Raw genomic sequence first — 20,975 nt, 5'->3', positions numbered from 1 at the left:
AAGCAAAGGCTTCACACACATGGGGTTTGGACACTTGGTCCCAGTTTTCCTCATTGCAGGGATGAGGTTGCCTGGTGCCACAGCTGCAGGGCTTCAACGCCAATGGGCAGCAGTGCCCTCATCCAGGGGCACAGGCAGGAGGAGATGGAGCTGTTCCTGTGGGAGACAGAGCTGGGCCATGGTCACAGAGCTCAGCACAGAGAGTCTTCAAGGACAGCATCCTCCATGCTCAGCATGGGTCCAGACCGAGATTCAGTCTCAACTTGAAAGGCCATTCAATGGCCCCATGATGAGTGTTTGCTGCTTCAGACCTGTGTGGGCACTGATGAATTCAGGCAGAGCAGGTGAGGAGAGATCTGAGATCCTCTGTCTTCCTCTTTGTCCCTCTCTTCCTCAGCAAGTTCTCTCAGGCCACTGTGACTCAGGATGGGACTCTGGAGGAGATGGAACAGCGGTGTGTGGGGAACAAGTCAGGGATCACTTGAGCAAACACAATCCTTCCCAGCCTGCAGGTCAGGAGAGAGATTATCCCAGGGAGCTGAGTGAGCAGGACGATGTCCCAGTGAGGCCATTCTCCATCATTTTCACAAGGCCATGGAGACTCCCTGACCACTGGCACTTCTTCCACTTTGCATGTCCTTTTCAGAAATGGCCAATGGATGAGCAGGGGAGCTAAAGACTGTGCCCCAGACGTTTTCCCCTCAGATTCTATTTCTGGATATCTGAAAGAGAAGTGGATTGGATTCCCTTTGGGCAGATCGTGTCTCACCACCCTTCTATTACCAAACTCCTCTATGACCTGAATATTTGGGACCCAACTATTCTATGACCCAATACTTCTATGACCTAACTCTTCTAAGACTTTTCTATGACCCGATCCTTCCGTTTCCGACTAAACTCTCATGCTTCTATGACTTGACTCTCCCATGACCCACATATTTTATGACCCTTCTAGCACCCAGGTGTTTTATGGCCTGAGACTTCTGTGACATAACACCTCTATGAATCTTTTGGGACTGAATTCTTCTATTACTCCTCTATGATCCGTCTCATCTATAACCTGAGTTTTCTTTGACCCGTCCCTTATATGACCTGACACTTCTGTGACTTGAGCCTTCTATGACCTTCTATGACTTGACTATTCTCTGACTCTTCTATGACATGACTTTCTATGACCCATGGCTTCTATCCCTCTTCTGTGATGCAAATTATCTATGCCCTGACACTTCTATGACCTGACTCTTCTAACTTGACCCTTCAATGACTCAACTGTTCTATGAACCAACCCTACTATTAAGTGACCCTTCTATGATCTGACTCCTGGATGATATGATTCTTGAATGAGCCACCAGCTGTGTTTTTAGGACTACTATCACCCAAAATTCTATGACCTTTCTATGACCTAGTTGTTCTATGACCCAACACCTCAATGACACACCCCTTCTACAACCCTTCTCTTCAATGAGCCTTCAATCATTCATCTCTTCTATGAACCAACTCTTCCACCATCCCACTCTTCTAGGACTCCTCTGTGCCCGACCCTTCTAAAACCCGAGCCTTCTATGGCACAAGCCTTCTATGACCCAGTTCTTCTATGATCCTTCTACAGCTTGCTATGACCTGGCTCCTCTAGGACCAGAATAATCTATGACCCGACCATTTTATGACCTGACACTTCTTTAATCTGACTCTTCCATGACCCTTCTATGACCAAACTCTTCTATTATCCCAATCAACTCTCATGTTTCTGTGACTCGACACTTCTATTATGGGAAAATTCTGTGACCCGAGACTTGTAGGAACCTTCTATGACTGAACTCTTCTATTGCTCCTCTAAGACCTGACACATCTATAACTCAACTCTTCTGTGACCTGCCTCTCATATAATCAGGCCTTTCCATCACTCGAGCCTTCTATGACAGAACATGTCATTCCATGACCTGACTGTGATCTGACTCTTCTATGATGTGACTTTCTATGCCTCCACTCTTCTATGAACCTTCTGTGACCTGACTCTTCTACGAACCTTCTGTGACCTGATTCTTTTATTACCTGATGGTTCCAAGACTCTTCTCTGACCCAACCCTTCTCTGAACCAAAACTTTTGTGACCCTTCTATGGACAACCCCCCCTAAAACACCAATAACCTCACACTTCAGTGACTCAACTCTTCCACAGTCTGAATATTCTATGACTCTTTTATGACCTTAATTATCAATGACCCAGTTCTGCTATGAGACTTCTATGACCCAACTCTTCGATAAAACTTCTATGATTGAATTCCTCTATCAGTCCTCTGTGATCCAACCCTTCTATCACCTGACAGCTCTCACACACATTTTTTCTGCAACTCTTCTATGAATCAACACTTCTATGACTCTGCCCTTCTAAGACCCGAACCTTCTACAACTGCGTGGATCTTGGTGTGAGAGCCTTGGCATCTCATGTAACCCTCCAGGCCTGTGTTTGGAATGACATGGAATAACTGCTCCCAATTTAGTTCAGCAGTGTGAGAATGTTCATGACACCAGCGTCATTGCAGTCAAAGCCAGATCTGCCTGCCCAGGGCCTGGGGGTCAGCCCTTGGCCTTTCTGCTTCACCAAGCAAACCCAGGCTTCTCTCAGCATCACAGCTGCCTGCACAGTGCCTTTGCCTGCCTGCAATCATGGCCTCCAATTCTCGGCTCTAACGAGTCCCTGGGGAAGCTTTGTCACTAACCATCCTCACTGAGACCAATTAAGACTTCAAGGAACTCTGAGTTCTGCTTTTGACTTCTTGAGAGCTTTCTTCAATCTCCTCTCAGAAGATGAGGTTCAAGGACTCATCAGCAAATCCACCCTGGGTCTCATTAAAATACAGAAAGCCTTAATGAGCTCTTTGTCTTCCTGGAGATTTCTTCAGGTCTTCAAGCCTTGTACATCTCCTTGGAGTAATTTCCCAGTGTGGTTAAAGAGGAAGATTTCAAAGTGCACCTAAGAAATACATGTTTTTATTTAAGTTCATTTTACCATTCTTTTCAGAATCATAGAATGGTTTGGGTTGGAAGGGACCTTAAAGCCCATCCAGTTCCAACCCCTTTGCCATGGGCAGGGACACCTGCACTGGACCAGACTGGTCAAGGCCCAATACAACCTGGCCTTGAACACCTCCAGGCAGGGGGCATCCACAGCTTCCCTGGGAGACCTGGGCCACTGCCTCACCAACTTCTTTGTAAACAATTTCTTCCTAATGTTTAATCTAAATCTTTCCCTCTCCAGTTTAAAGCCATTCCCCCTTGTCCTATCACTCCATGTCCTTGCAAAAAGTTCCTCCCCAGCTTTCTTGGTGACCACCTTCAGCTACTGGAAGGCCACTATAAAGTCTTCCTGAAGCCTTCTCTTCTCCAGGTTGAGGAATTTCCCGGAGAAATTCACATTACTTTGTAAAATCTCTATTGAAAGAGCACAGAATTGGTGAAGGTCTCTTGTGAGTGAGGATAAGGAAGCACCCTGGTGTCCAGGTCCATGTCCTCAGGACACTCCTCACCCGGCCAGGTCTCTGCCCATGCTGCTCCATGGAAGTGTTTCTGACTTGTGGGCTGAGCTACAAACAGTTCAATAGCTGCAAAATAAAAGATAAAAAGCAACATAATCCAAACCCAATACTAATGCAAATGCCATCTGTTGTCACCTCCCTCAAGCACACTGACACCCCACCAGTCTACCACCACTTTGTATCTTGGATTATAAAATCTCCTCTTCTTCCAACTCCTGACACACTTCATCACTGAGCGTGACATCTATGCTATGGGATCTCCCTCTGGTCAGTCGGGGTCAGCTCTCCTGACTGTGTCCCCCTGACAACTTCTTGCCCACCTGCAGCCACTCACTGGGAGGGAGCAGAGGGAGCAACTCCTGACGCTGTGCAAAGGAGACAATCACTGCCCTCACTCTTCTGGCACCAGGACGATACCACAGGACCCGAAGGGTCTCACCGTTCAAAAAGAAAGTGGAGAAACTGTAGAGGATCTGGAGGAGGTCTGCCAGGATGGAGTTAGGGGCCCACAGCATGAGGTGTGAGGGCACACTTAGGCATCCTGGGGAGGCTCAGGACAACCTGCTAAGTGGATCTCTACATCTTCTGCTCCTAGAAGAACTTGGGGAATAATAGAGCTCAGGTGACCTCTAGCCCAAAGCCCAGCTCCAAGCAGCACTATCTCTGATGTCAGACCAGGCTGCTCAGTCCATGTCAGCATCCACAGAGAGTGTTTAGACATCAACAAGTCACCAAGGCTACAAATAAAGGAAAGGACTTTGGCATTTGACCGGCTCCATGAACACGTCTATTGGTCAGGCACACCTTCTGTGATACCTGGGAATGTCCACCTTCTTGTGCAGATGAGTGGGATCCTTCTGCCAGACTCCTGGCCCATCTCCAGTCCATGAGGTGCTTTCGAGAATAGTTGTAGGAGAGTCAGGTAATAGAGGAATTGGGTCTTAGAAAGGTCATAGGTAAGTAAGGTCATATGAGACTTGGGTTATAGAAGGGTCAGAGAGCAGTCAGGTGAAAGAATGTTCGGGCCACATATGGAGGTGGTCACTGAATGGTCCCAGAAGTGTGAGGTCATAGAAGAGTCATAGAAGAGTTAGGTCATAGTAGAGCAAGGTCACAGAAAGGTCAGAGAAGAGTCATATGAGAGTGGGGTCATAGAAGGTTTGAGTCATAGAGGATCTGGGTCATTCCAGGGTAATGGAAGAGTTGGGTCGTGGAAGGGTCAGGTCACACATGTGTAGGTGTCCCAGAAGAGTCATAGAAGAGTTGGGTAATTGAAGGGTCACGTCACAGAGGAACTGAAATAGACTCAAGGTATGGAATTGTTATAGGAGAGTTGGCTGATAGAAGGGCAGGGTCAAAGGTGTCATGTCATAGAAGAGTAATAGAAAAATGAGGTCATTGAAGAGCAGTGTCATAGAAAATTGGTCATAGCAATGTCAGAGATGTGTTGCATCATACAAGAGTCACAGAAAGGTGATAGAATGGTCAGGTCATAGAAGTGTTGGATCAGAGAAGAGCTGGGTCATAGTACTGTTAGATCATAGAATCATAGAATCATAGAATCATAGAATGACTAAGTTGGAAGGGACCCACTGGATCATCGAGTCCAACCATTCCTAACACTTCCTATACCATGCCCCTCAGCATCTCGTCTACCCGTCCCTTAAACACCTCCAGAGAGGATGACTCAGCCACCTCCCTGGGCAGCTGTTCCAGTGCCCAATGACCCTTTCCGTGAACATTTTTTTCCTGATGTCTACCTGAACCTCCCCTGGCGGAGCTTGAGGCCATTCCCCCTTGCCCTGTCCCCTCTCACGTGGGAGAAAAGTCCAGATCCCTTCTCTCCACCACCTCCTTTCAGGAAGTTGTAGAGAGCAATAAGGTCTCCCCTCAGCCTCCTCTTCTCCAGGCTAAACAACCCCAGCTCTCTCAGCCGCTCCTCGTAAGACTTGTTCTCCAGCCCCCTCACCAGCTTCGTTGCTCTTCTCTGGACACGCTCCAGAGCCTCAACATCCTTCTTGTGGTGAGGGGCCCAGAACTGAACACAGTACTGAAAGTGCGGTCTCACCAGTGCTGAGTACAGAGGGAGAATAACCTCCCTGGACCTGCTGGTCACACCATTTCTGATACAAGCCAAGATGCCATTGGCCTCCTTGGCCACCTGGGCACACTGCTGGCTCATGATCAGTCAGCTGTCAACCATTATGCCCAGGTCATTCTCCTCCATGCAGCTCTCCAGCCACTCTTCCCCACTCTGTAGCACTGCATAGGGTTGTTGTGCCCCAAGTGCAGGACCCAGCATTTGGCCTTATGCCATCTCATGCCATTGGCCTCAGCCCAGCAGTCCAGCCTGTTCAGATCCCTTTGCAGAGCCTCCCTACCCTCCAGCAGATCCACACTTCCTCCCAGCTTAGTGTCATCTGCAAACTTGCTGAGGGTGCACTCAATGCCTTCATCCAGGTCATTGATAAAGACATTGAACAGAGCTGGACCCAGTACCGAGCCCTGAGGAACCCCACCTGTAACTGGCCTCCAGCTGGAGTTAACTCCATTGACCACCACTCTCTGGGCCATCCAACCAGTTTTCAACCCAGGAGAGTGTGCGCCTGTCCAGGCCAGAGGCTGACAGTTTCTGAAGTAGAATGCTGTGAGAAACTGTGTCAAAGGCTTTCCTGAAGTCCAAGAAGACCACATCCACAGCCTTTCCCCCATCCAGTAATCGAGTGATTTTGTCATAGAATGGGAAGCATTGTGTTTGCTCAAGTGATCCCTGAGTTGTTCCCCACCCACCCATGGTCCATCTCCTCCAGAGTCTTGTCCTGAGTCACAGTGGCCTGGGAGACCTTGCTGGAGAAGACATGGACAAAGAGGACACAGGGGATCTCAGATCCTAAATTCATCAGTGCCCACACAGGTCTGAAGCAGCAAACACTCATCATGGGGCCATTGAATGGCCTTTCAAGTTGAGACTGAATCTTGGTCTCGACCCCTGCTGAGCATGGATGATGCTGTCCTTGAGGACGATCTGTGCTGAGCTCTGTGACCATGTACCAACTCTGTGTCCCACAGGAACAGCTGCCTGTGCCCCTGGCTGAGGGCATTGGTGCTCATTGGGGTTGAAGCCCTGCAGCTGTGGCACCAGGCAACCTCATCCCTACCATGAGGAAAACTGCGACCAAGCGCCCAGAGCCCGTGTGTGCTAAGACTTTGCTTAGCACAAAGACGTGGCTGGGACAGAAGAGATCTGAGTGTCTTTCCAGCCCCAGGTCTAAAGATCCAGGAAGAAATTCCCGAATACACTCAAAGGAACAGGTTCCCCCCATCTTGGGAAAATGAGATCATTCCCTCTCAACTTCCAGGGGTCCTGTCTAATGGTGGGACAAAAATATTGTTTTTATGCTCCTTTTTTTTTTTTTCTAACAGTAGCAATGACACTGCAGGACAGGAGTGTCTCTCCCCAGCTGAGAGAGGGAACATCAGGGATGGCTTCAGGCTGTTTCTCAGCAGTTCCCTGGAGCCCCAGGGACACCTGGAGGGAGCCCCGAGGGGGCAGAGAAAGGGCTGCCTTGGGCTGCTCCTCTGCTGCTGAGCTGGGCTGGGCTCCTGGCACGGAGGGAGCTGGTGGCAAGTGGGCAGCGCTACAAAGAGCCATCTCTGGGCAGGAGCAGCTCCTCTGCAAAGCCCAGCAGGGCTGAGGGCACTGCCTGCAGGCAGCGAGGGGAGAGGAGGGAGGCACAGAGAGGGGAAAGGCAGGGTGGGGTGGGAGGAAAGAGGAGGCTTCATTTGGAGAAAGATCTTCACAGCCCTTCTCCAGGTGAGTCTCTGGGTGCAGGACAATGCAGGTGCTGTTCTTGGAAGGATCTCCTAAAGCCAACACAGCCACAGCCTGTGGGATCTGTCAGGAGGGCTCTTGCTGTTTCTCCAGCAGAGAAAAAAACAGAGTCAGTGCTCAGCCTGCCCGGGAGTTCCCCACAGTGGGACAGAGAGAAGCTGTGGGGGGAAGAAGCACCTCCTGTCAGAAGAGGGTCTTTCTGCTTTCAGAAGGTGCTGTGTGAGTCAGAGCTGCTCACAGCTCCAAATGCCTTCAGGGTATTTCTAAGAGGACATTCTAAAGGGAAGATCAGGGCAGTGATAACATTAAAGATAAGGAACTCTCCTGAGTTTCCCTTTTCACTTTCCTGCCCTTGGGGAATTTCAGTGGAAAAGAGGAAAAATAAAGGCTGTCATGATTGAACAAATCACTGAGACTCCTGAGCTGTGTCCTTGAGTGGTCAGTAGGTCTGATAGGAGCCTCCAAAAGTGTCTCCATCTGCTCCTCTGCCCACGGACACCACCAGCATCACCTCTGCTGGACCCACCAGGCTCAGTCTGTGCTGTCCTTTTCTGCTTATAAATAAGACCCTGTGCCCAGCTTTACCCGGCAAACAGGCAGGATTGTGTAGGGCTGGGGGAGAGCAGAGAGGGTCAGATGGGGTCTGTGAGCACTGACAGGGAAAAGGCATGGACAGGGAAATACCACTCAGGAGGAAAATGTCGATCAGAAGACATTGGATCACAAAATGAGAGGGGAATAAATATAGCAATGTTGCGGGAGGTAGAATTCAGAGAGCTCTATGTGCTCCCCTCCAGGGCAGCCCCTTCCTCTGAGCAAGCCCCCTGGCCTCCTCTCCCACCCAGCAAAGCCTCTGCCCTCAGGGCTCTGGGCTCCAGGGCTGAACCCCCTCCTCTGCAGCCACAGCTCCAGTGCCCTCTCCAGAGCACAGGGGCTGAGAGCAACTGCCCGGCAAGGTTGGTGTCTGGGAGGGGGTGAGCACAGCTGGGGAAGGGGAACACTGTCTGTGTGCCCGGCTGCCTCTGCCCTGGCCTCTCGCAGCCAGACCCTCACTCTCTTTCTCCCTGTTTCTCCCCTTGTCTCTGTTCTTGCTGTTGTTCTCTCATTCTCACTGCCAGGCTCTCTGGGGATGGGAGTTGCAGCTGTACAGTCCCCCACTGCCCTGGTGGCTCCTTTCCTGCCATTGTGTCCATGGGAACCCGTGTCCCAGCTTTGCTCTGAGCTGTGAGGCTGTGGGAAATGCAGTCAGTGGGGCTGGGGAAGGAGCTGTATCTCCTCTAATCAAATGCCATCCTGAGGACATTTGTCTCTCCTTGAGGTTTCCTTCCAAGCTCTGACCTTCCCTCCATTATGCAAATGTTTACCACAGCATCTTGGTGTTACCTGAAAGCCTCATGGAGAAATGCAGAGATGCTGCAAGAGGGAAATTGTTGTTGGGTGGGTGAAAGGAGCCGGGTGTGTCCTGGGCTGAAAGTGGGGTGCTCAGACCTTAAGAAAAGGTGTAGCATTGAGTGGTGTGGAGTAGATCCCTCTGCTCTCAGCTGGGCCTGGTGGTTTTTAAGAGGAACATGGGAGTGTGATCCCCCTCCGTGTCAGAAAGGTGCAATCCCAGGGCAGCTGAGACCAAGAGTGAGGGACAGAGCAGATCCCCTCCCTCTGCACTGAGCCACAGGCAATGACCTCACATTGCAGGACTCCCTCTCTTCTCCCAGAGTGCAGCAGAGATGCTGAGTGGTTCTGACAGCCAAAAGCACTGCCCAGCGCTGATGCTGTGAGGCCCTTCTGCACCAGGAGCAGTTCCCCAGGACAAAGCTGATCCCCAGCAGTGTCCCCTGTCCCCACCGTCCCCATCACCCCCTGCTGCAGAGCAGGGCTGACTCCTCGCAGCCAGCGGGCAGAGGCCCTGCTCCTCCCGGCACATTCAGCCGGCACCGAGCAGGGCTGCAGGCACGGAGCTGAAGGAAGGGCTGCGAGAAAAGGGACAGGGAGTGAGCAGCAGGGAGAGGGGAATGAGAAATGGCTTTGATTTGCACAAAGACATCTCCCTTAATTTGTTGCTGTCCTTTCCTTCTATGACAGTGCCTTGTGCCCAGAGGCAGCAGATGTCCAATAGCAGCTCCATCACCCAGTTCCTCCTCCTGGCATTCGCAGACACACGGGAGCTGCAGCTCTTGCACTTCTGGCTCTTCCTGGGCATCTACCTGGCTGCCCTCCTGGGCAATGCCTCATCTTCACCACCATTGCCTGTGACCACCAACTCCACACACCAATGTACTTCTTCCTCCTCAACCTCTCTCTTCTTGACCTGGGATCCATTTCCACCACTGTCCCCAAATCCATGGCCAATTCCCTCTGGGATAACAGGATCATCTCCCACTCAGGATGTGTTTCTCAAGTCTTTCTGCTTGTCTTTTTCATCTCAGCAGAGTATTCTCTTCTCACCATCATGTCCTACGACCGCTACGTTGCCATCTGCAAACCCCTGCACTACGGGACCCTCCTGGGCAGCAGAGCTTGTGTCCACATGGCAGCAGCTGCCTGGGGCGCTGGGTTTCTCACTGCTCTGCTGCACACGGCCAATACATTTTCCCTTCCCCTCTGCCAGGGCAATGCTGTGGAACAGTTCTTCTGTGAAATCCCTCATATCCTCAAGCTCTCCTGCTCACACTCTGACCTCAGGGAGGTTGGGCTTCTTGATGTCAGTGCCTGTTTATTGTTTGGCTGTTTTGTTTTCATTGTGGTGTCCTACGTGCAGATCTTCAGGGCAGTGCTGAGGATCCCCTCAGAGCAGGGACAGCACAAAGCCTTTTCCACGTGCCTCCCTCACCTGGCCGTGGTCTCCCTCTTTATCAGCACTGGAACATTTGCTCACCTGAAGCCCCCCTCCATCTCCTCTCCAGCACTGGACTTTGTGTTTTCGGTTCTGTACTCAGTGTTACCTCCAGCAGTGAACCCCCTCATCTACAGCTTGAGGAACCAGCAGCTCAAGGATGCAGTGTGGAAACTGATAACTGGATGGTTCTCTAAAGCAATGAACTGCTCATCACCTTCTGCATAGCAGTTATCCTGCAACTCACAGCAGGATCAGACAGGCCTCTGTATTTCTTGTTGGTGTTGCTGGTTTATTGGGATAATCTTGTCATCCTGTCTATAATTCACTGTCTTCTTCTTTTTACTTTTCTTACTGATTGTCTGTGTAAATGAGGAGCTGTGCTCTCTGTGTGTTTCAACAAAATAAAGGGATATTCAATGACTTTTCCTTCCTAAGCTCTTTCTCTCAAGGCCTTTTTGGAGCTGTGGAGAGTAGCCCCTCAAAAGCACCATTCCCACCACTGCCCTCTCACTCCAAATTGGAGACATTCTTTCTCCCTCCCTGGAAGGACATGGAATGAGGAGGTCAAAGTTCACACTGTTCAGACGAGATGTGAAGACGTACATCATGTATGTGAGACGAGATGAACCCGAGAGAACACAAACAGCCCTTCCTTGGGTTTCATGAAGGTCTGTGGGACAGAAAGTTTCTCAAGGTCACATCATGTTGAGGTCAACATCCCATGAGTGAGTGCCTGAATGCAGCACTGGGATGTGCTTTCTTGAACTGAGGTCTCTGTGTCCATTTCTCATGACATGAGGAATCTCAGACAAGTACAGAGTGGTGGGATACACCACAGGTCTGAGTGCATCTGATTCTCTGGGAGTCCAGAGAAACCCTGTGACTCCTGCCTTTGTGTGTAAAAGGGGAAAACTGTGCCCCGTTAACAGCTACGTCAACAGCTACCCCAATAAAATTCCACCACTGGAGTTTCCATAACTACGGAGATAAAGAGCAATGACTGTGCTGGAGATGTACCCCTTTTCTTCTTATTTCTCTTTGCCACAAGCTCCTACATTCCCACAAGCGCTGTTAGTGATTCCAAGGTCTTTTAAGCCATTAGCAACCTTCAGAACAGTGTCCGCTTGCTCTGCGTTTGCTACTGATATCATGGGCACAGCAAGGCATCGGCCGCCTGTGTTGGTGCACACACGACAAAGGAATCCTTTATGCTCGCGCTGATTCAGGGGCACAGTCTTTTCTCATCGAGTTCAAATCCGTACACACTTTCTCCCATATCTCCCCCTTTTCTGTTTGCAATCATCACAGCCTTCAAGGGTAATCTGTAATGAAAAACTGTTATCTAAACACCACTCTAAATATTCTATTGTAATAGAGAAAAAAATGTTAATGGCTCATTTCCAGTTATTTGTACTATTCTTTTTCTGCCTTTAATGATGATACCTGCAATTATCTGAATTGGAATAAATATGGTTTTCTTAGGTTGATAAAAATCCACTCTAATATCACAAGATCTGAAAGCACAGGTACCCATTATGCTATCAGACCAAATGCCTGACAGAGTAACAAAACCAAACAAACATATTGGATGACCATCGAGTCGTCTCTGGGCTTTTCTCTGAGTAATGGCTTTTTCAGTTTTGTCCAAAGTTTCTTGTGCTTCACTCGTAAGAGTACGAGGTGTTGTTAAAGCCATGTCTCCCTTAAGAAGATCAAATAATGGATTTATTAGTAATACCCAAATAAGGTTTAACTGAAATGATTGTTCCTCGTAGCTTTTGCAAATCGTTTAAAGTTTTAACTGCTGTTTGCAATTTGACTTGCTGAGGTTCAATTGTGGCATCTAAAATTTTCCACTCACAGTATTTCCAGATTTGGATTTTTTCAGGTGCAATTTGAAGGCCAATTTTCTCCAATACAATTTTTGAAATGGTGTTAATTGAGGTTTGGGTGATATACAGCTCAACCGCTCTGTCCACGTGCCTAAAGCTTTACTATGATTCGTTGAACAACACTGTCCATGCGCTACCTGTATCTACTATTTTTCTCGCCAACTTTCCATTAGATGTTACTTGTTTTGCTTCCAAGATTCTTCTTTGGGACTTTCCAGCCTCCTTATGGGAACACGGTTGTCTGTTGATGTCAATATCCATTCTCTCTGATTCCTCAGAGCAGCTGTGGACTCCCACAGGGTGACACTGATGGTGACCTCACACCCTCCTGCTGCTGCTCTTTGAGCTCATGAGTCAGATGCTCACTCCTGTGTGCTGTGCATGGGTTCTGCTGGTGATGGTTCCTCCAAAAAGCCATATTCAGTCGTGTTTAAACATTATTGTGATGTCATCAGGAGCCCCACACAAGCCATGTGCCTGCTCTTTTCCCAAAAGCTGCTCCAGCACCAGTGCAATCCCAGGCTTGTACATAGCCATGTGCCTTCTCCTGGCCCACCCACCACTCACCCACAGGTGACCTCCTGCCATCTACAACTGCCATGTCTGCTCCTGGTCTATCGGGTGTTCAGATACTACTGACACCCAAAGGAGCTTCACAGGCCATGTGCCACCTCCTGGCCTATCACCTGCTCAGGCACCGGTGACCTCACAAGCACCTGCACCATCTACAGGCCTTCTCCTGACCTATCAGCTCCTCAGGGGGGAGTGACCTCATAAGAACCTGCACAACCCATGGGCCTTCTCCCGGCCTACGGAGGAATCAGACACTAATGACCTCACCAACACCTACACAAGCTTTTGTCCTTCCCCAGGCCTGTTGGTTCCGTGGGAATCAGTGACCTGACCACCATGTATCCAACCTTTTGCTCTCTCCCTGCTTATCAGGTACGAGTGAACAAGTGACCTCACAAGCTCCTACAAATGCCACGAGTCTCCTCTTGGCCCATCGGCTACTCGGGCAGTGGTGACCTCACAAGGGTGCACCGACCCCTTTACTGTGTGATTGTCTTTTGGGGTGACCCCCTGGCAGCAAAACCCTTACATAATTACTTCCACTAGACTGGAGGCTGGCTGATGTTGTGCCCATATACAAGAAGGATTGCAGAGAGGATCCGGGGAACTACAGGCCTGTCAGTCTGACCTCAGTGCCAGGGAAAGTCATGGAACAGGTGATCTTGAGTGCTATCATGAAGCACATGCAAGAGAACCGGGTGATCAGGCCCAGTCAACAGGGGTTTACAAAAGGCAGATCTTGCCAAACTAACCTGATCACCTTCTATGACAAAATCAACTACTGGATGGGGGAAAGGCTGTGGATGTGGTCTTCTTGGACTTCAGTAAAGCCTTTGACACAGTTTCTCACAGCATTCTGCTTCAGAAACTGTCAGCCTCTGGCCTGGACGGGCGCACACTCTCCTGGGTTGAAAACTGGTTGGATGGCCCAGAGAGTGGTGGTCAATGGAGTTAACTCCAGCTGGAGGCCCGTTACAGGTGGGGTTCCTCAGGGCTCAGTACTGGGTCCAGCTCTGTTCAATGCCTTTATCAATGACCTGGATGAAGGCATCGAGTGCACCCTTAGCAAGTTTGCAGATGACACTAAGCTGGGTGGAAGTGTGGATCTGCTGGAGGGTAGGGAGGCTCTGCAAAGGGATCTGAACAGGCTGGACTGCTGGGCCGAGACCAATGGGATGAGGTTTAACAAGGCCAAATGCCGGGTCCTGCACTTGGGGCACAACAACCCTATGCAGCGCTACAGACTGGGGGAAGAGTGGCTGGAGAGCTGCACGGAAGAGAAGGACCTGGGGGTGCTGGTTGACAGCCGACTGAACATGAGCCAGCAGTGTGCCCAGGTGGCCAAGAAGGCCAACGGCATCTTGGCTTGTATCAGAAATGGGGTCACCAGCAGGTCCAGGGAGGTTATTCTCCTTCTGTACTCGGCACTGGTGAGACCGCACCTCGAATACTGTGTTCAGTTCTGGACCCCTCACCACAAGAAGGATGTTGAGGCTCTGGAGCGTGTCCAGAGAAGAGCAACAAAGCTGGTGAGGGGGCTGGAGAACAAGTCTTACGAGGAGCGGCTGAGAGAGCTGGGGTTGTTTAGCCTGGAGAAGAGGAGGCTGAGGGGAGACCTTATTACTCTCTACAACTGCCTGAAAGGAGGTTGTGGAGAGGAGGGAGCTGGCCTCTTCTCCCAAGTGACAGGGGACAGGACTAGAGGGAATGGCCTGAAGCTCCGTCAGGGGAGGTTCAGGTTGGATATCAGAAAAAAATTCTTCACAGTAAGAGTCATTGGGTACTGGAACAGCTGCCCAGGGAGGTGGTTGAGTCGCCTTCCCTGGAGGTGTTTAAGGAACGGGTGGATGAAGTGCTTAGGGACATGGTTTAGGGAGTGTTAGGGATGGTTGGACTCGATGATCCAATGGGTCCTTTCCAACCTTGTGATTCTGTGATTCTGTGAATCTCCATCTCTTAGTCCATACTGGTTTGTTCCGGTCTGAGCTAGAACTGAATCGGTTTTCTCGCTTTAGCTCAAAGTTCCTGACCTTGGACACTTCCAGAGATGGGACATCCACAACTTCTCTGGGTACCTGTTCCGATTCCTTGACACCCATATTGTAAAATGTTTCTTCCTTACATCCAATCTAAATCTCCCCTCTTCCAGTTCAAAGCCATTGCCCCTCGTCCTGCCACCACAGGCTTTGGGAAAAAGTCTTTCTTGGCCTCTGACCACTATGATTTCACCTGCAAACACCCCGGAGAGTGCCCAGAGGCCTCCCAGGATGGGGTTTGGAGACCTCAAGCGTATGACCAGTGGCCTCTGGGCTCATTGGTGTGGAGGCTGCAGACACCGTAGGATTCGCCTGAGAGTGCTTCAAGGGTGGTTTCAGAGATGGTGGAGCTTTTCTGCATAGTGGAAAATGGCAGGAGAAAGAAATAATGCTAAAACTTGTAGCTGGGGAGGTCCAGGCTGGACAAGAGGAGAAAGAAATATCACTCAAAGGGCAGTGCTGTGGTGCCACAAGTCATCCAGAAGGAGTCTGGATCAGCCCAGAGCTTTGTGTGTCAAGCAAGAGCCGGGGAGGACAGAGAGACATCAGCAAAGGAAGGTGACAGCAAGGTGGGGCAGCCGGGGAGATGAGTGCAGCCTCAGGGCAAGAGGCACAGGTGATGCAACACTGTGGGACAGCATGTTGTGGAGAGGACAGAGGGATGTGGAAAAGCTGAAAGCTCCCTACCAGAGCAGCCTTTCCATGACTTTGGTGGTGGCTGTCCTCTCTGCCATGGATGCCTATGAGGAGATGACAAATCCTTCCAGCCCTGGGGCCTCATTGCCTCCTTGTCCATTCTCAGGAGGTGTTTTTCCACGGTCCTGCCCTTGGCATTGCCCATCTCCACATTCCACTGCCCCAGGAAGAGCCATGAGGACTGAGTGAGGGACAGAATGTCCCTTCCTAAGGGCTGGGGGTCAGGGCTTGGCCTTTCAGTTAATGGGATCAGGGCTTGGTCCTTTGGATTAATGAAACACATCCAGGTTTGCTCAGCATCAGAGCCACCTTTACCTTGTTTTCATGGAATCATAGAATAGTTAGGGTTGGACGGGACCTTAAAGATCATCTACTTCCAACCCCCCTGCCATAGGCAGGGACATCCCACTAAATCAGGCTGCCCAAGCCCCATCCAACCTGGCCCTGCACACCTCCAGGGATGGGGTTTCTTGCCAGCCTCTGGTCCCTGTCCTGCTGGTTTACTGTTACCTCCTTGTAAGAGAAAAACTCACGTTTCTAACCTGTAGTGAAATAGATGTAATTCCTATGGATATTATTTTTTGCCACCAGAGGTCAGCACACACCAGATTAAATAGCAGATCAGCTCCTATAAACTAAATTATAGGGGCAAGAACTCAGCATCCCGGGACTCTGAACAGCCACTCTTCAAGGACGCAAGCAACTTAGTTGTGGGGAGCACAGATGAGGCTGAAAGCTTTTTAAAGGGATGAGAATATTTTCTCTGCAATCTGGACAGGTTGTTCTGGGTTTAGGGTTATACATCACTGTGTAAGGACCTCTACTTTTTGCACCAGTGGAATGACACGGAGGATACAAACCATACCTTTATCGTGCAAATTAAATGAGAAACACTAGTAGGGAGTTATAAGAGTGCTCTGTGATACTCACAGAAGCATGGCACCATCAATATGGACTTCACTGGGAAGAGGGTTTCTCATCCCTGCCTGGAGCCGTTTTCCCAAGTATGGTGCTTTCCTTCCTTTTTTCTGGGACACACATTCAAAATGTTCCATCCTTTCCCCCTTTCCCCATGAAAACCCTGAACCCACCCTCAAAGCACTGTGCAGGAACAGTTGTAAGAGGCGAACTAAATAGGACTGCTTATACAGTTTGTGCCGAGAAATAGTTTTGAAAATAAGAGGCTTCATGACAGCAGAAACCTTTTTCTCATCTTTACACATGTTTTGGTCTAATGATCTTACCTCTAAATATTAAAAGGAGTTAAAGACAGAGTATCATGGGAGTTACTGGGATGTGTTCCTTACTCAGTTCTAGGGAACTCGGGGCCCAAAGTCCTTATCCGTGTGTGTGCGCTCCCTTCAGGCTGACTGATAGCGCACTTCTGCCTCCAGTGCCAGCACAAGCTGCAGAGCAGTTCTGTGCCTCTGCAACAGAGAAAACCCACAGCAAACAGGACTTTACCTTTCTGTGTCGTGTACCTGGGGACGGGTCTGTATTGTTTGCAGTCCTTGTGTTTTGAAGAGTGCTTTGGCTGAGCCTGGCGTAAGCACACCTGCTCATTGGTTTTGAAAAGGACTACAATTTATTTATTATTTATTTATTATCACTCTATCTCTCTATTCATTTATTCATTACTCCAGGACTTGCCTTTTCCTAACCTGTTTTCACTGCCTCCATTTTTCTGCTCTAACAGGACACTGGAGATGCTTTCTCAGCAGTGCCCTCGGTGGGACCCATTAACACTGCAAGAAACTTTGGAGTTTGAATTGGACTTTGACTTTGACTTCTTGAGAGGTTTATTCAACTTCCTCGAAGGGGCTGTGGTTCATGGACTCAGCATCAAAACCACCAGAGGGTCATTAAAATGCCGTGGGCTGCTCCTCTGCTGCTGAGCTGGGCTGGGCTCCTGGCACGGAGGGAGCTGGTGGCAAGTGGGCAGCGCTACAAAGAGCCATCTCTGGGCAGGAGCAGCTCCTCTGCAAAGCCCAGCAGGGCTGAGGGCACTGCCTGCAGGCAGCGAGGGGAGAGGAGGGAGGCACAGAGAGGGGAAAGGCAGGGTGGGGTGGGAGGAAAGAGGAGGCTTCGTTTGGAGAAACACCTTCACAGTCCTTCTCCAGGTGAGTCTCAGGGTGCAGGACAATGTGTGTGCGATTCCTGGAGGGATCTCCTAAAGCCAACACAGCCACAGCCTGTGGGATCTGTCAGGAGGGCTCTTGCAGTTTCTCCAGCGGAGAAAAAAACAGAGTTAGTGCTCAGCCTGCCCGGGGAGTTCCCCATGGAGGGACAGAGAGAAGGTATGGGGGGAAGAAGCACCTCCTGGCAGGAGAGGGTCTTTCTGCTTTCAGGAGGTGCTGTGTGAGTCAGGGCTGCTCACAGCTCCAAATGCCTTCAGGATATTTCTAAGAGGACATTTTAAAGGGAAGATCAGGGCAGTGATAACATTAAAGATAAAGAACTCTCCTGAGTTTGCCTTTTCACTTTCCTGCCCTTGGGGAATTTCAGTGGAAAAATAGAAGAAAAGGCTGTCATGATTGAAGAAATCAGTGAGACTCCTGAGCTGTGTCCTTGAGGGGTCAGTAGGTCTGATAGGAGCCTCCTAAAGTGTCTCCAGCTGCTCCTCTGCCCACGGACACCACCAGCATCACCTCTGCTGGACCCACCAGGCTCAGTCTGTGCTGTCCTTTTCTGCTTATAAACAAGACCCTGTGCCCAGCTTTACCCGGCAAACAGGCAGGTTTGTGTAGGGCTGGGGGAGAGCAGAGAGGGTCAGATGGGGTCTGTGAGCACTGACAGGGAGAAGGTATGGGACAGGGAAACACCTCCCAGGTGGCAAATGTCCATCAGAAGGCATTGGATCACGAAATGAGAGGGGAATTAATACAGCTATGTTGTGGGAGGGAGAATTGAGACAGCTGTGTGTGCTCCCCTGCAGGGCAGCCCCTTCCTCTGAGCAAGCCCCCTGGCCTCCTCTCCCACCCAGCAAAGCCTCTGCCCTCAGGGCTCTGGGCTCCAGGGCTGAACCCCCTCCTCTGCAGCCACAGCTCCAGTGCCCTCTCCAGAGCACAGGGGCTGAGAGCAACTGCCCGGCAAGGTTGGTGTCTGGGAGGGGGTGAGCACAGCTGGGGAAGGGGAACACTGTCTGTGTGCCCGGCTGCCTCTGCCCTGGCCTCTCGCAGCCAGACCCTCACTCTCTTTCTCCCTCTTTCTCCCCTTGTCTCTGTTCTTGCTGTTGTTCTCTCATTCTCACTGCCAGGCTCTCTGGGGATGGCAGTTGCAGCTGTACAGTCCCCCACTGCCCTGGTGGCTCCTTTCCTGCCATTGTGTCCATGGGAACCCGTGTCCCAGCTTTGCTCTGAGCTGTGAGGCTGTGGGCAATGCAGTCAGTGGGGCTGGGAAGGAGCTGAATCTCCTCTAATCAAATGCCATCCTGAGGACATTTGTCTCTCCTTGAGGTTTCCTTCCAAGCTCTGAGCTTCCCTCCATTATGCAAATATTTACCACAGCATCTTGGTGTTACCTGAAATCCTCATGGAGAAATGCAGAGATGCTGCAAGAGAGAAACTGTTGTTGAGTGGGTGAAAGGAGCCGTGTGTGTCCTGGGCTGAAAGTGGGGTGCTCACACTTTAAGAAAGGGTGAAGCATTGAGTGGTGTGAAGTAGATCCCTCTGCTCTCAGCTCGGCCTGGTGTTTTTTCAGAGGAACATGGGAGTGTGATCCCTGTCTGTGTCAGAAAGGTGCAATCCCAGGGCAGCTGAGACCAAGAGTGAGGGACAGAGCAGCTCCTCTCCCTCTGCACTGAGCCACTGGCAATGGTCTCACATTGCAGGATTCCCTCTCTTCTCCCGGAGTGCAGCAGAGATGCTGAGTGGTTCTGACAGCAAAAAGCACTGCCCAGTGCTGATGCTGTGAGGCCCTTCTGCACCAGGAGCAGTTCCCAAGGACAAAGCTGATCCCCAGCAGCGTCCCCTGTCCCCACCGTCCCCATGAACCCCTGCTGCAGAGCAGGGCTGACTCCTCGCAGCCAGCGGCAGAGGCTCTGCTCCTCCCGGCACATTCAGCCGGCACCGAGCAGGGCTGCAGGCACGGAGCTGAAGGAAGGGCTGCGAGAAAAGGGACAGTGTGTGAGCAGCAGGGAGAGGGGAATGAGAAATGGCTTTGATTTTGCTCAGTGACCTCTCCCCAAACTTGTCACATTCCTTTCCTTTCTGACAGTGCCCCATGTCCAGAGGCAGCAGATGTCCAACAGCAGCTCCATCACCCAGTTCCTCCTCCTGGCATTCGCAGACACACGGGAGCTGCAGCTCTTGCACTTCTGGCTCTTCCTGGGCATCTACCTGGCTGCCCTCCTGGGCAACGGCCTCATCATCACCACCATTGCCTGTGACCACCACCTCCACACCCCCATGTACTTCTTCCTCCTCAACCTCTCTGTTCTTGACCTGGGATCCATCTCCACCACTGTACCAAAATCCATGGCCAGTTCTCTCTGGGACTCCAGGACCATTTCCTACTCAGGATGTGTTGCCCAAGTCTTTCTCTATGCTTTTTTCATTACAGCAGAGTATTCTCTTCTCACCATCATGTCCTACGACCGCTACGTTGCCATCTGCAAACCCCTGCACTACGGGACCCTCCTGGGCAGCAGAGCTTGTGTCCACATGGCAGCAGCTGCCTGGGGCGCTGGGTTTCTCAATGCTCTGCTGCACACGGCCAATACATTTTCCCTGCCCCTCTGCCAGGGCAATGCTGTGGAACAGTTCTTCTGTGAAATCCCCCACATCCTCAAGCTCTCCTGCTCACACTCCTACGTCAGGGACGTTGCACTTATTGATGTTAGTGTCTGTCTATTTTTTGGCTGTTTTGTTTTCATTGTGGTGTCCTATGTGCAGATCTTCAGGGCAGTGCTGAGGATCCCCTCTGAGCAGGGACGGCACAAAGCCTTTTCCACGTGCCTCCCTCACCTGGCCGTGGTCTCCCTCTTTATCAGCACTGCAGGTTTTGCCTACCTGAAGCCCCCCTCCATCTCCTCTCCATCCCTTGACCTTGTGGTGTCATTTCTGTACTCAGTGGTGCCTCCAGCACTGAACCCCCTCATCTACAGCTTGAGGAACCAGCAGCTCAAGGATGCAGTGTGGGAACTGATATCTGGATGGGCCTCTGAAACAATAAATTTCTTTTCATGCTCTGCATAGCCGTTTTCATGTAACTCATGGGAGGCCCAGACCGGCTTCTGTATGTTTTGTTGCTGGTGGGTTTTTTTGTTTATCGTTAAATCCTTTCTCTTTCATTGTTTACAGTTCTTGTCTGACTGAGCTCTGCAACTGAGGAGCTGTGCTCCCTCTCCATTTAAACCAAATAAATCGCCTACAGTGACTGGATTGTTTTTCCTAAGTCCTTCGTCCTTCCTTACTGATGGACTGTGTAAATGAGGAGCTGTGCTCTCTGTGTATTTCAACAAAATAAAGGGGTATTCAATGACTTTTGTTCCCTGATATCTTTCCTCAAAGTCTTTCAGGAGCTGCAGGGACAGTTCCTGTGGGCAGGAATGGAGAGAAAGAGTCCCAGCACGGCAGCC

At 50.5% G+C, this 20,975-nt stretch overlaps 1 protein-coding gene and 1 pseudogene across 1 annotated transcript; both read left to right on the top strand.

The window, feature by feature from the left end:
• Positions 1-9,469: 9,469 nt before the first annotated feature.
• On the top strand, positions 9,470-10,425 carry LOC128850666 (olfactory receptor 14A16-like; annotated as a pseudogene).
• Positions 10,426-17,272: 6,847 nt separating this feature from the next.
• On the top strand, positions 17,273-20,592 carry LOC128850665 (olfactory receptor 14A16-like). The gene is made up of 2 exons (XM_054055640.1): positions 17,273-17,327; positions 19,613-20,592. Exon 2 carries the CDS (start codon positions 19,636-19,638, stop codon positions 20,590-20,592), a length of 957 nt encoding a protein of 318 aa, XP_053911615.1. The 5' UTR covers positions 17,273-17,327; positions 19,613-19,635.
• The last annotated feature ends 383 nt before the right edge of the window (positions 20,593-20,975 follow it).

The sequence above is a fragment of the Cuculus canorus genome, unplaced genomic scaffold (genome assembly GCF_017976375.1).
Source record: "Cuculus canorus isolate bCucCan1 unplaced genomic scaffold, bCucCan1.pri scaffold_155_arrow_ctg1, whole genome shotgun sequence".
In the NCBI taxonomy this organism is placed as follows: Eukaryota; Metazoa; Chordata; class Aves; order Cuculiformes; family Cuculidae; genus Cuculus; species Cuculus canorus.
The sequence above is the reverse complement of the archived record's forward strand: the minus strand, read 5'-3'. Positions and strand labels throughout refer to the sequence as shown.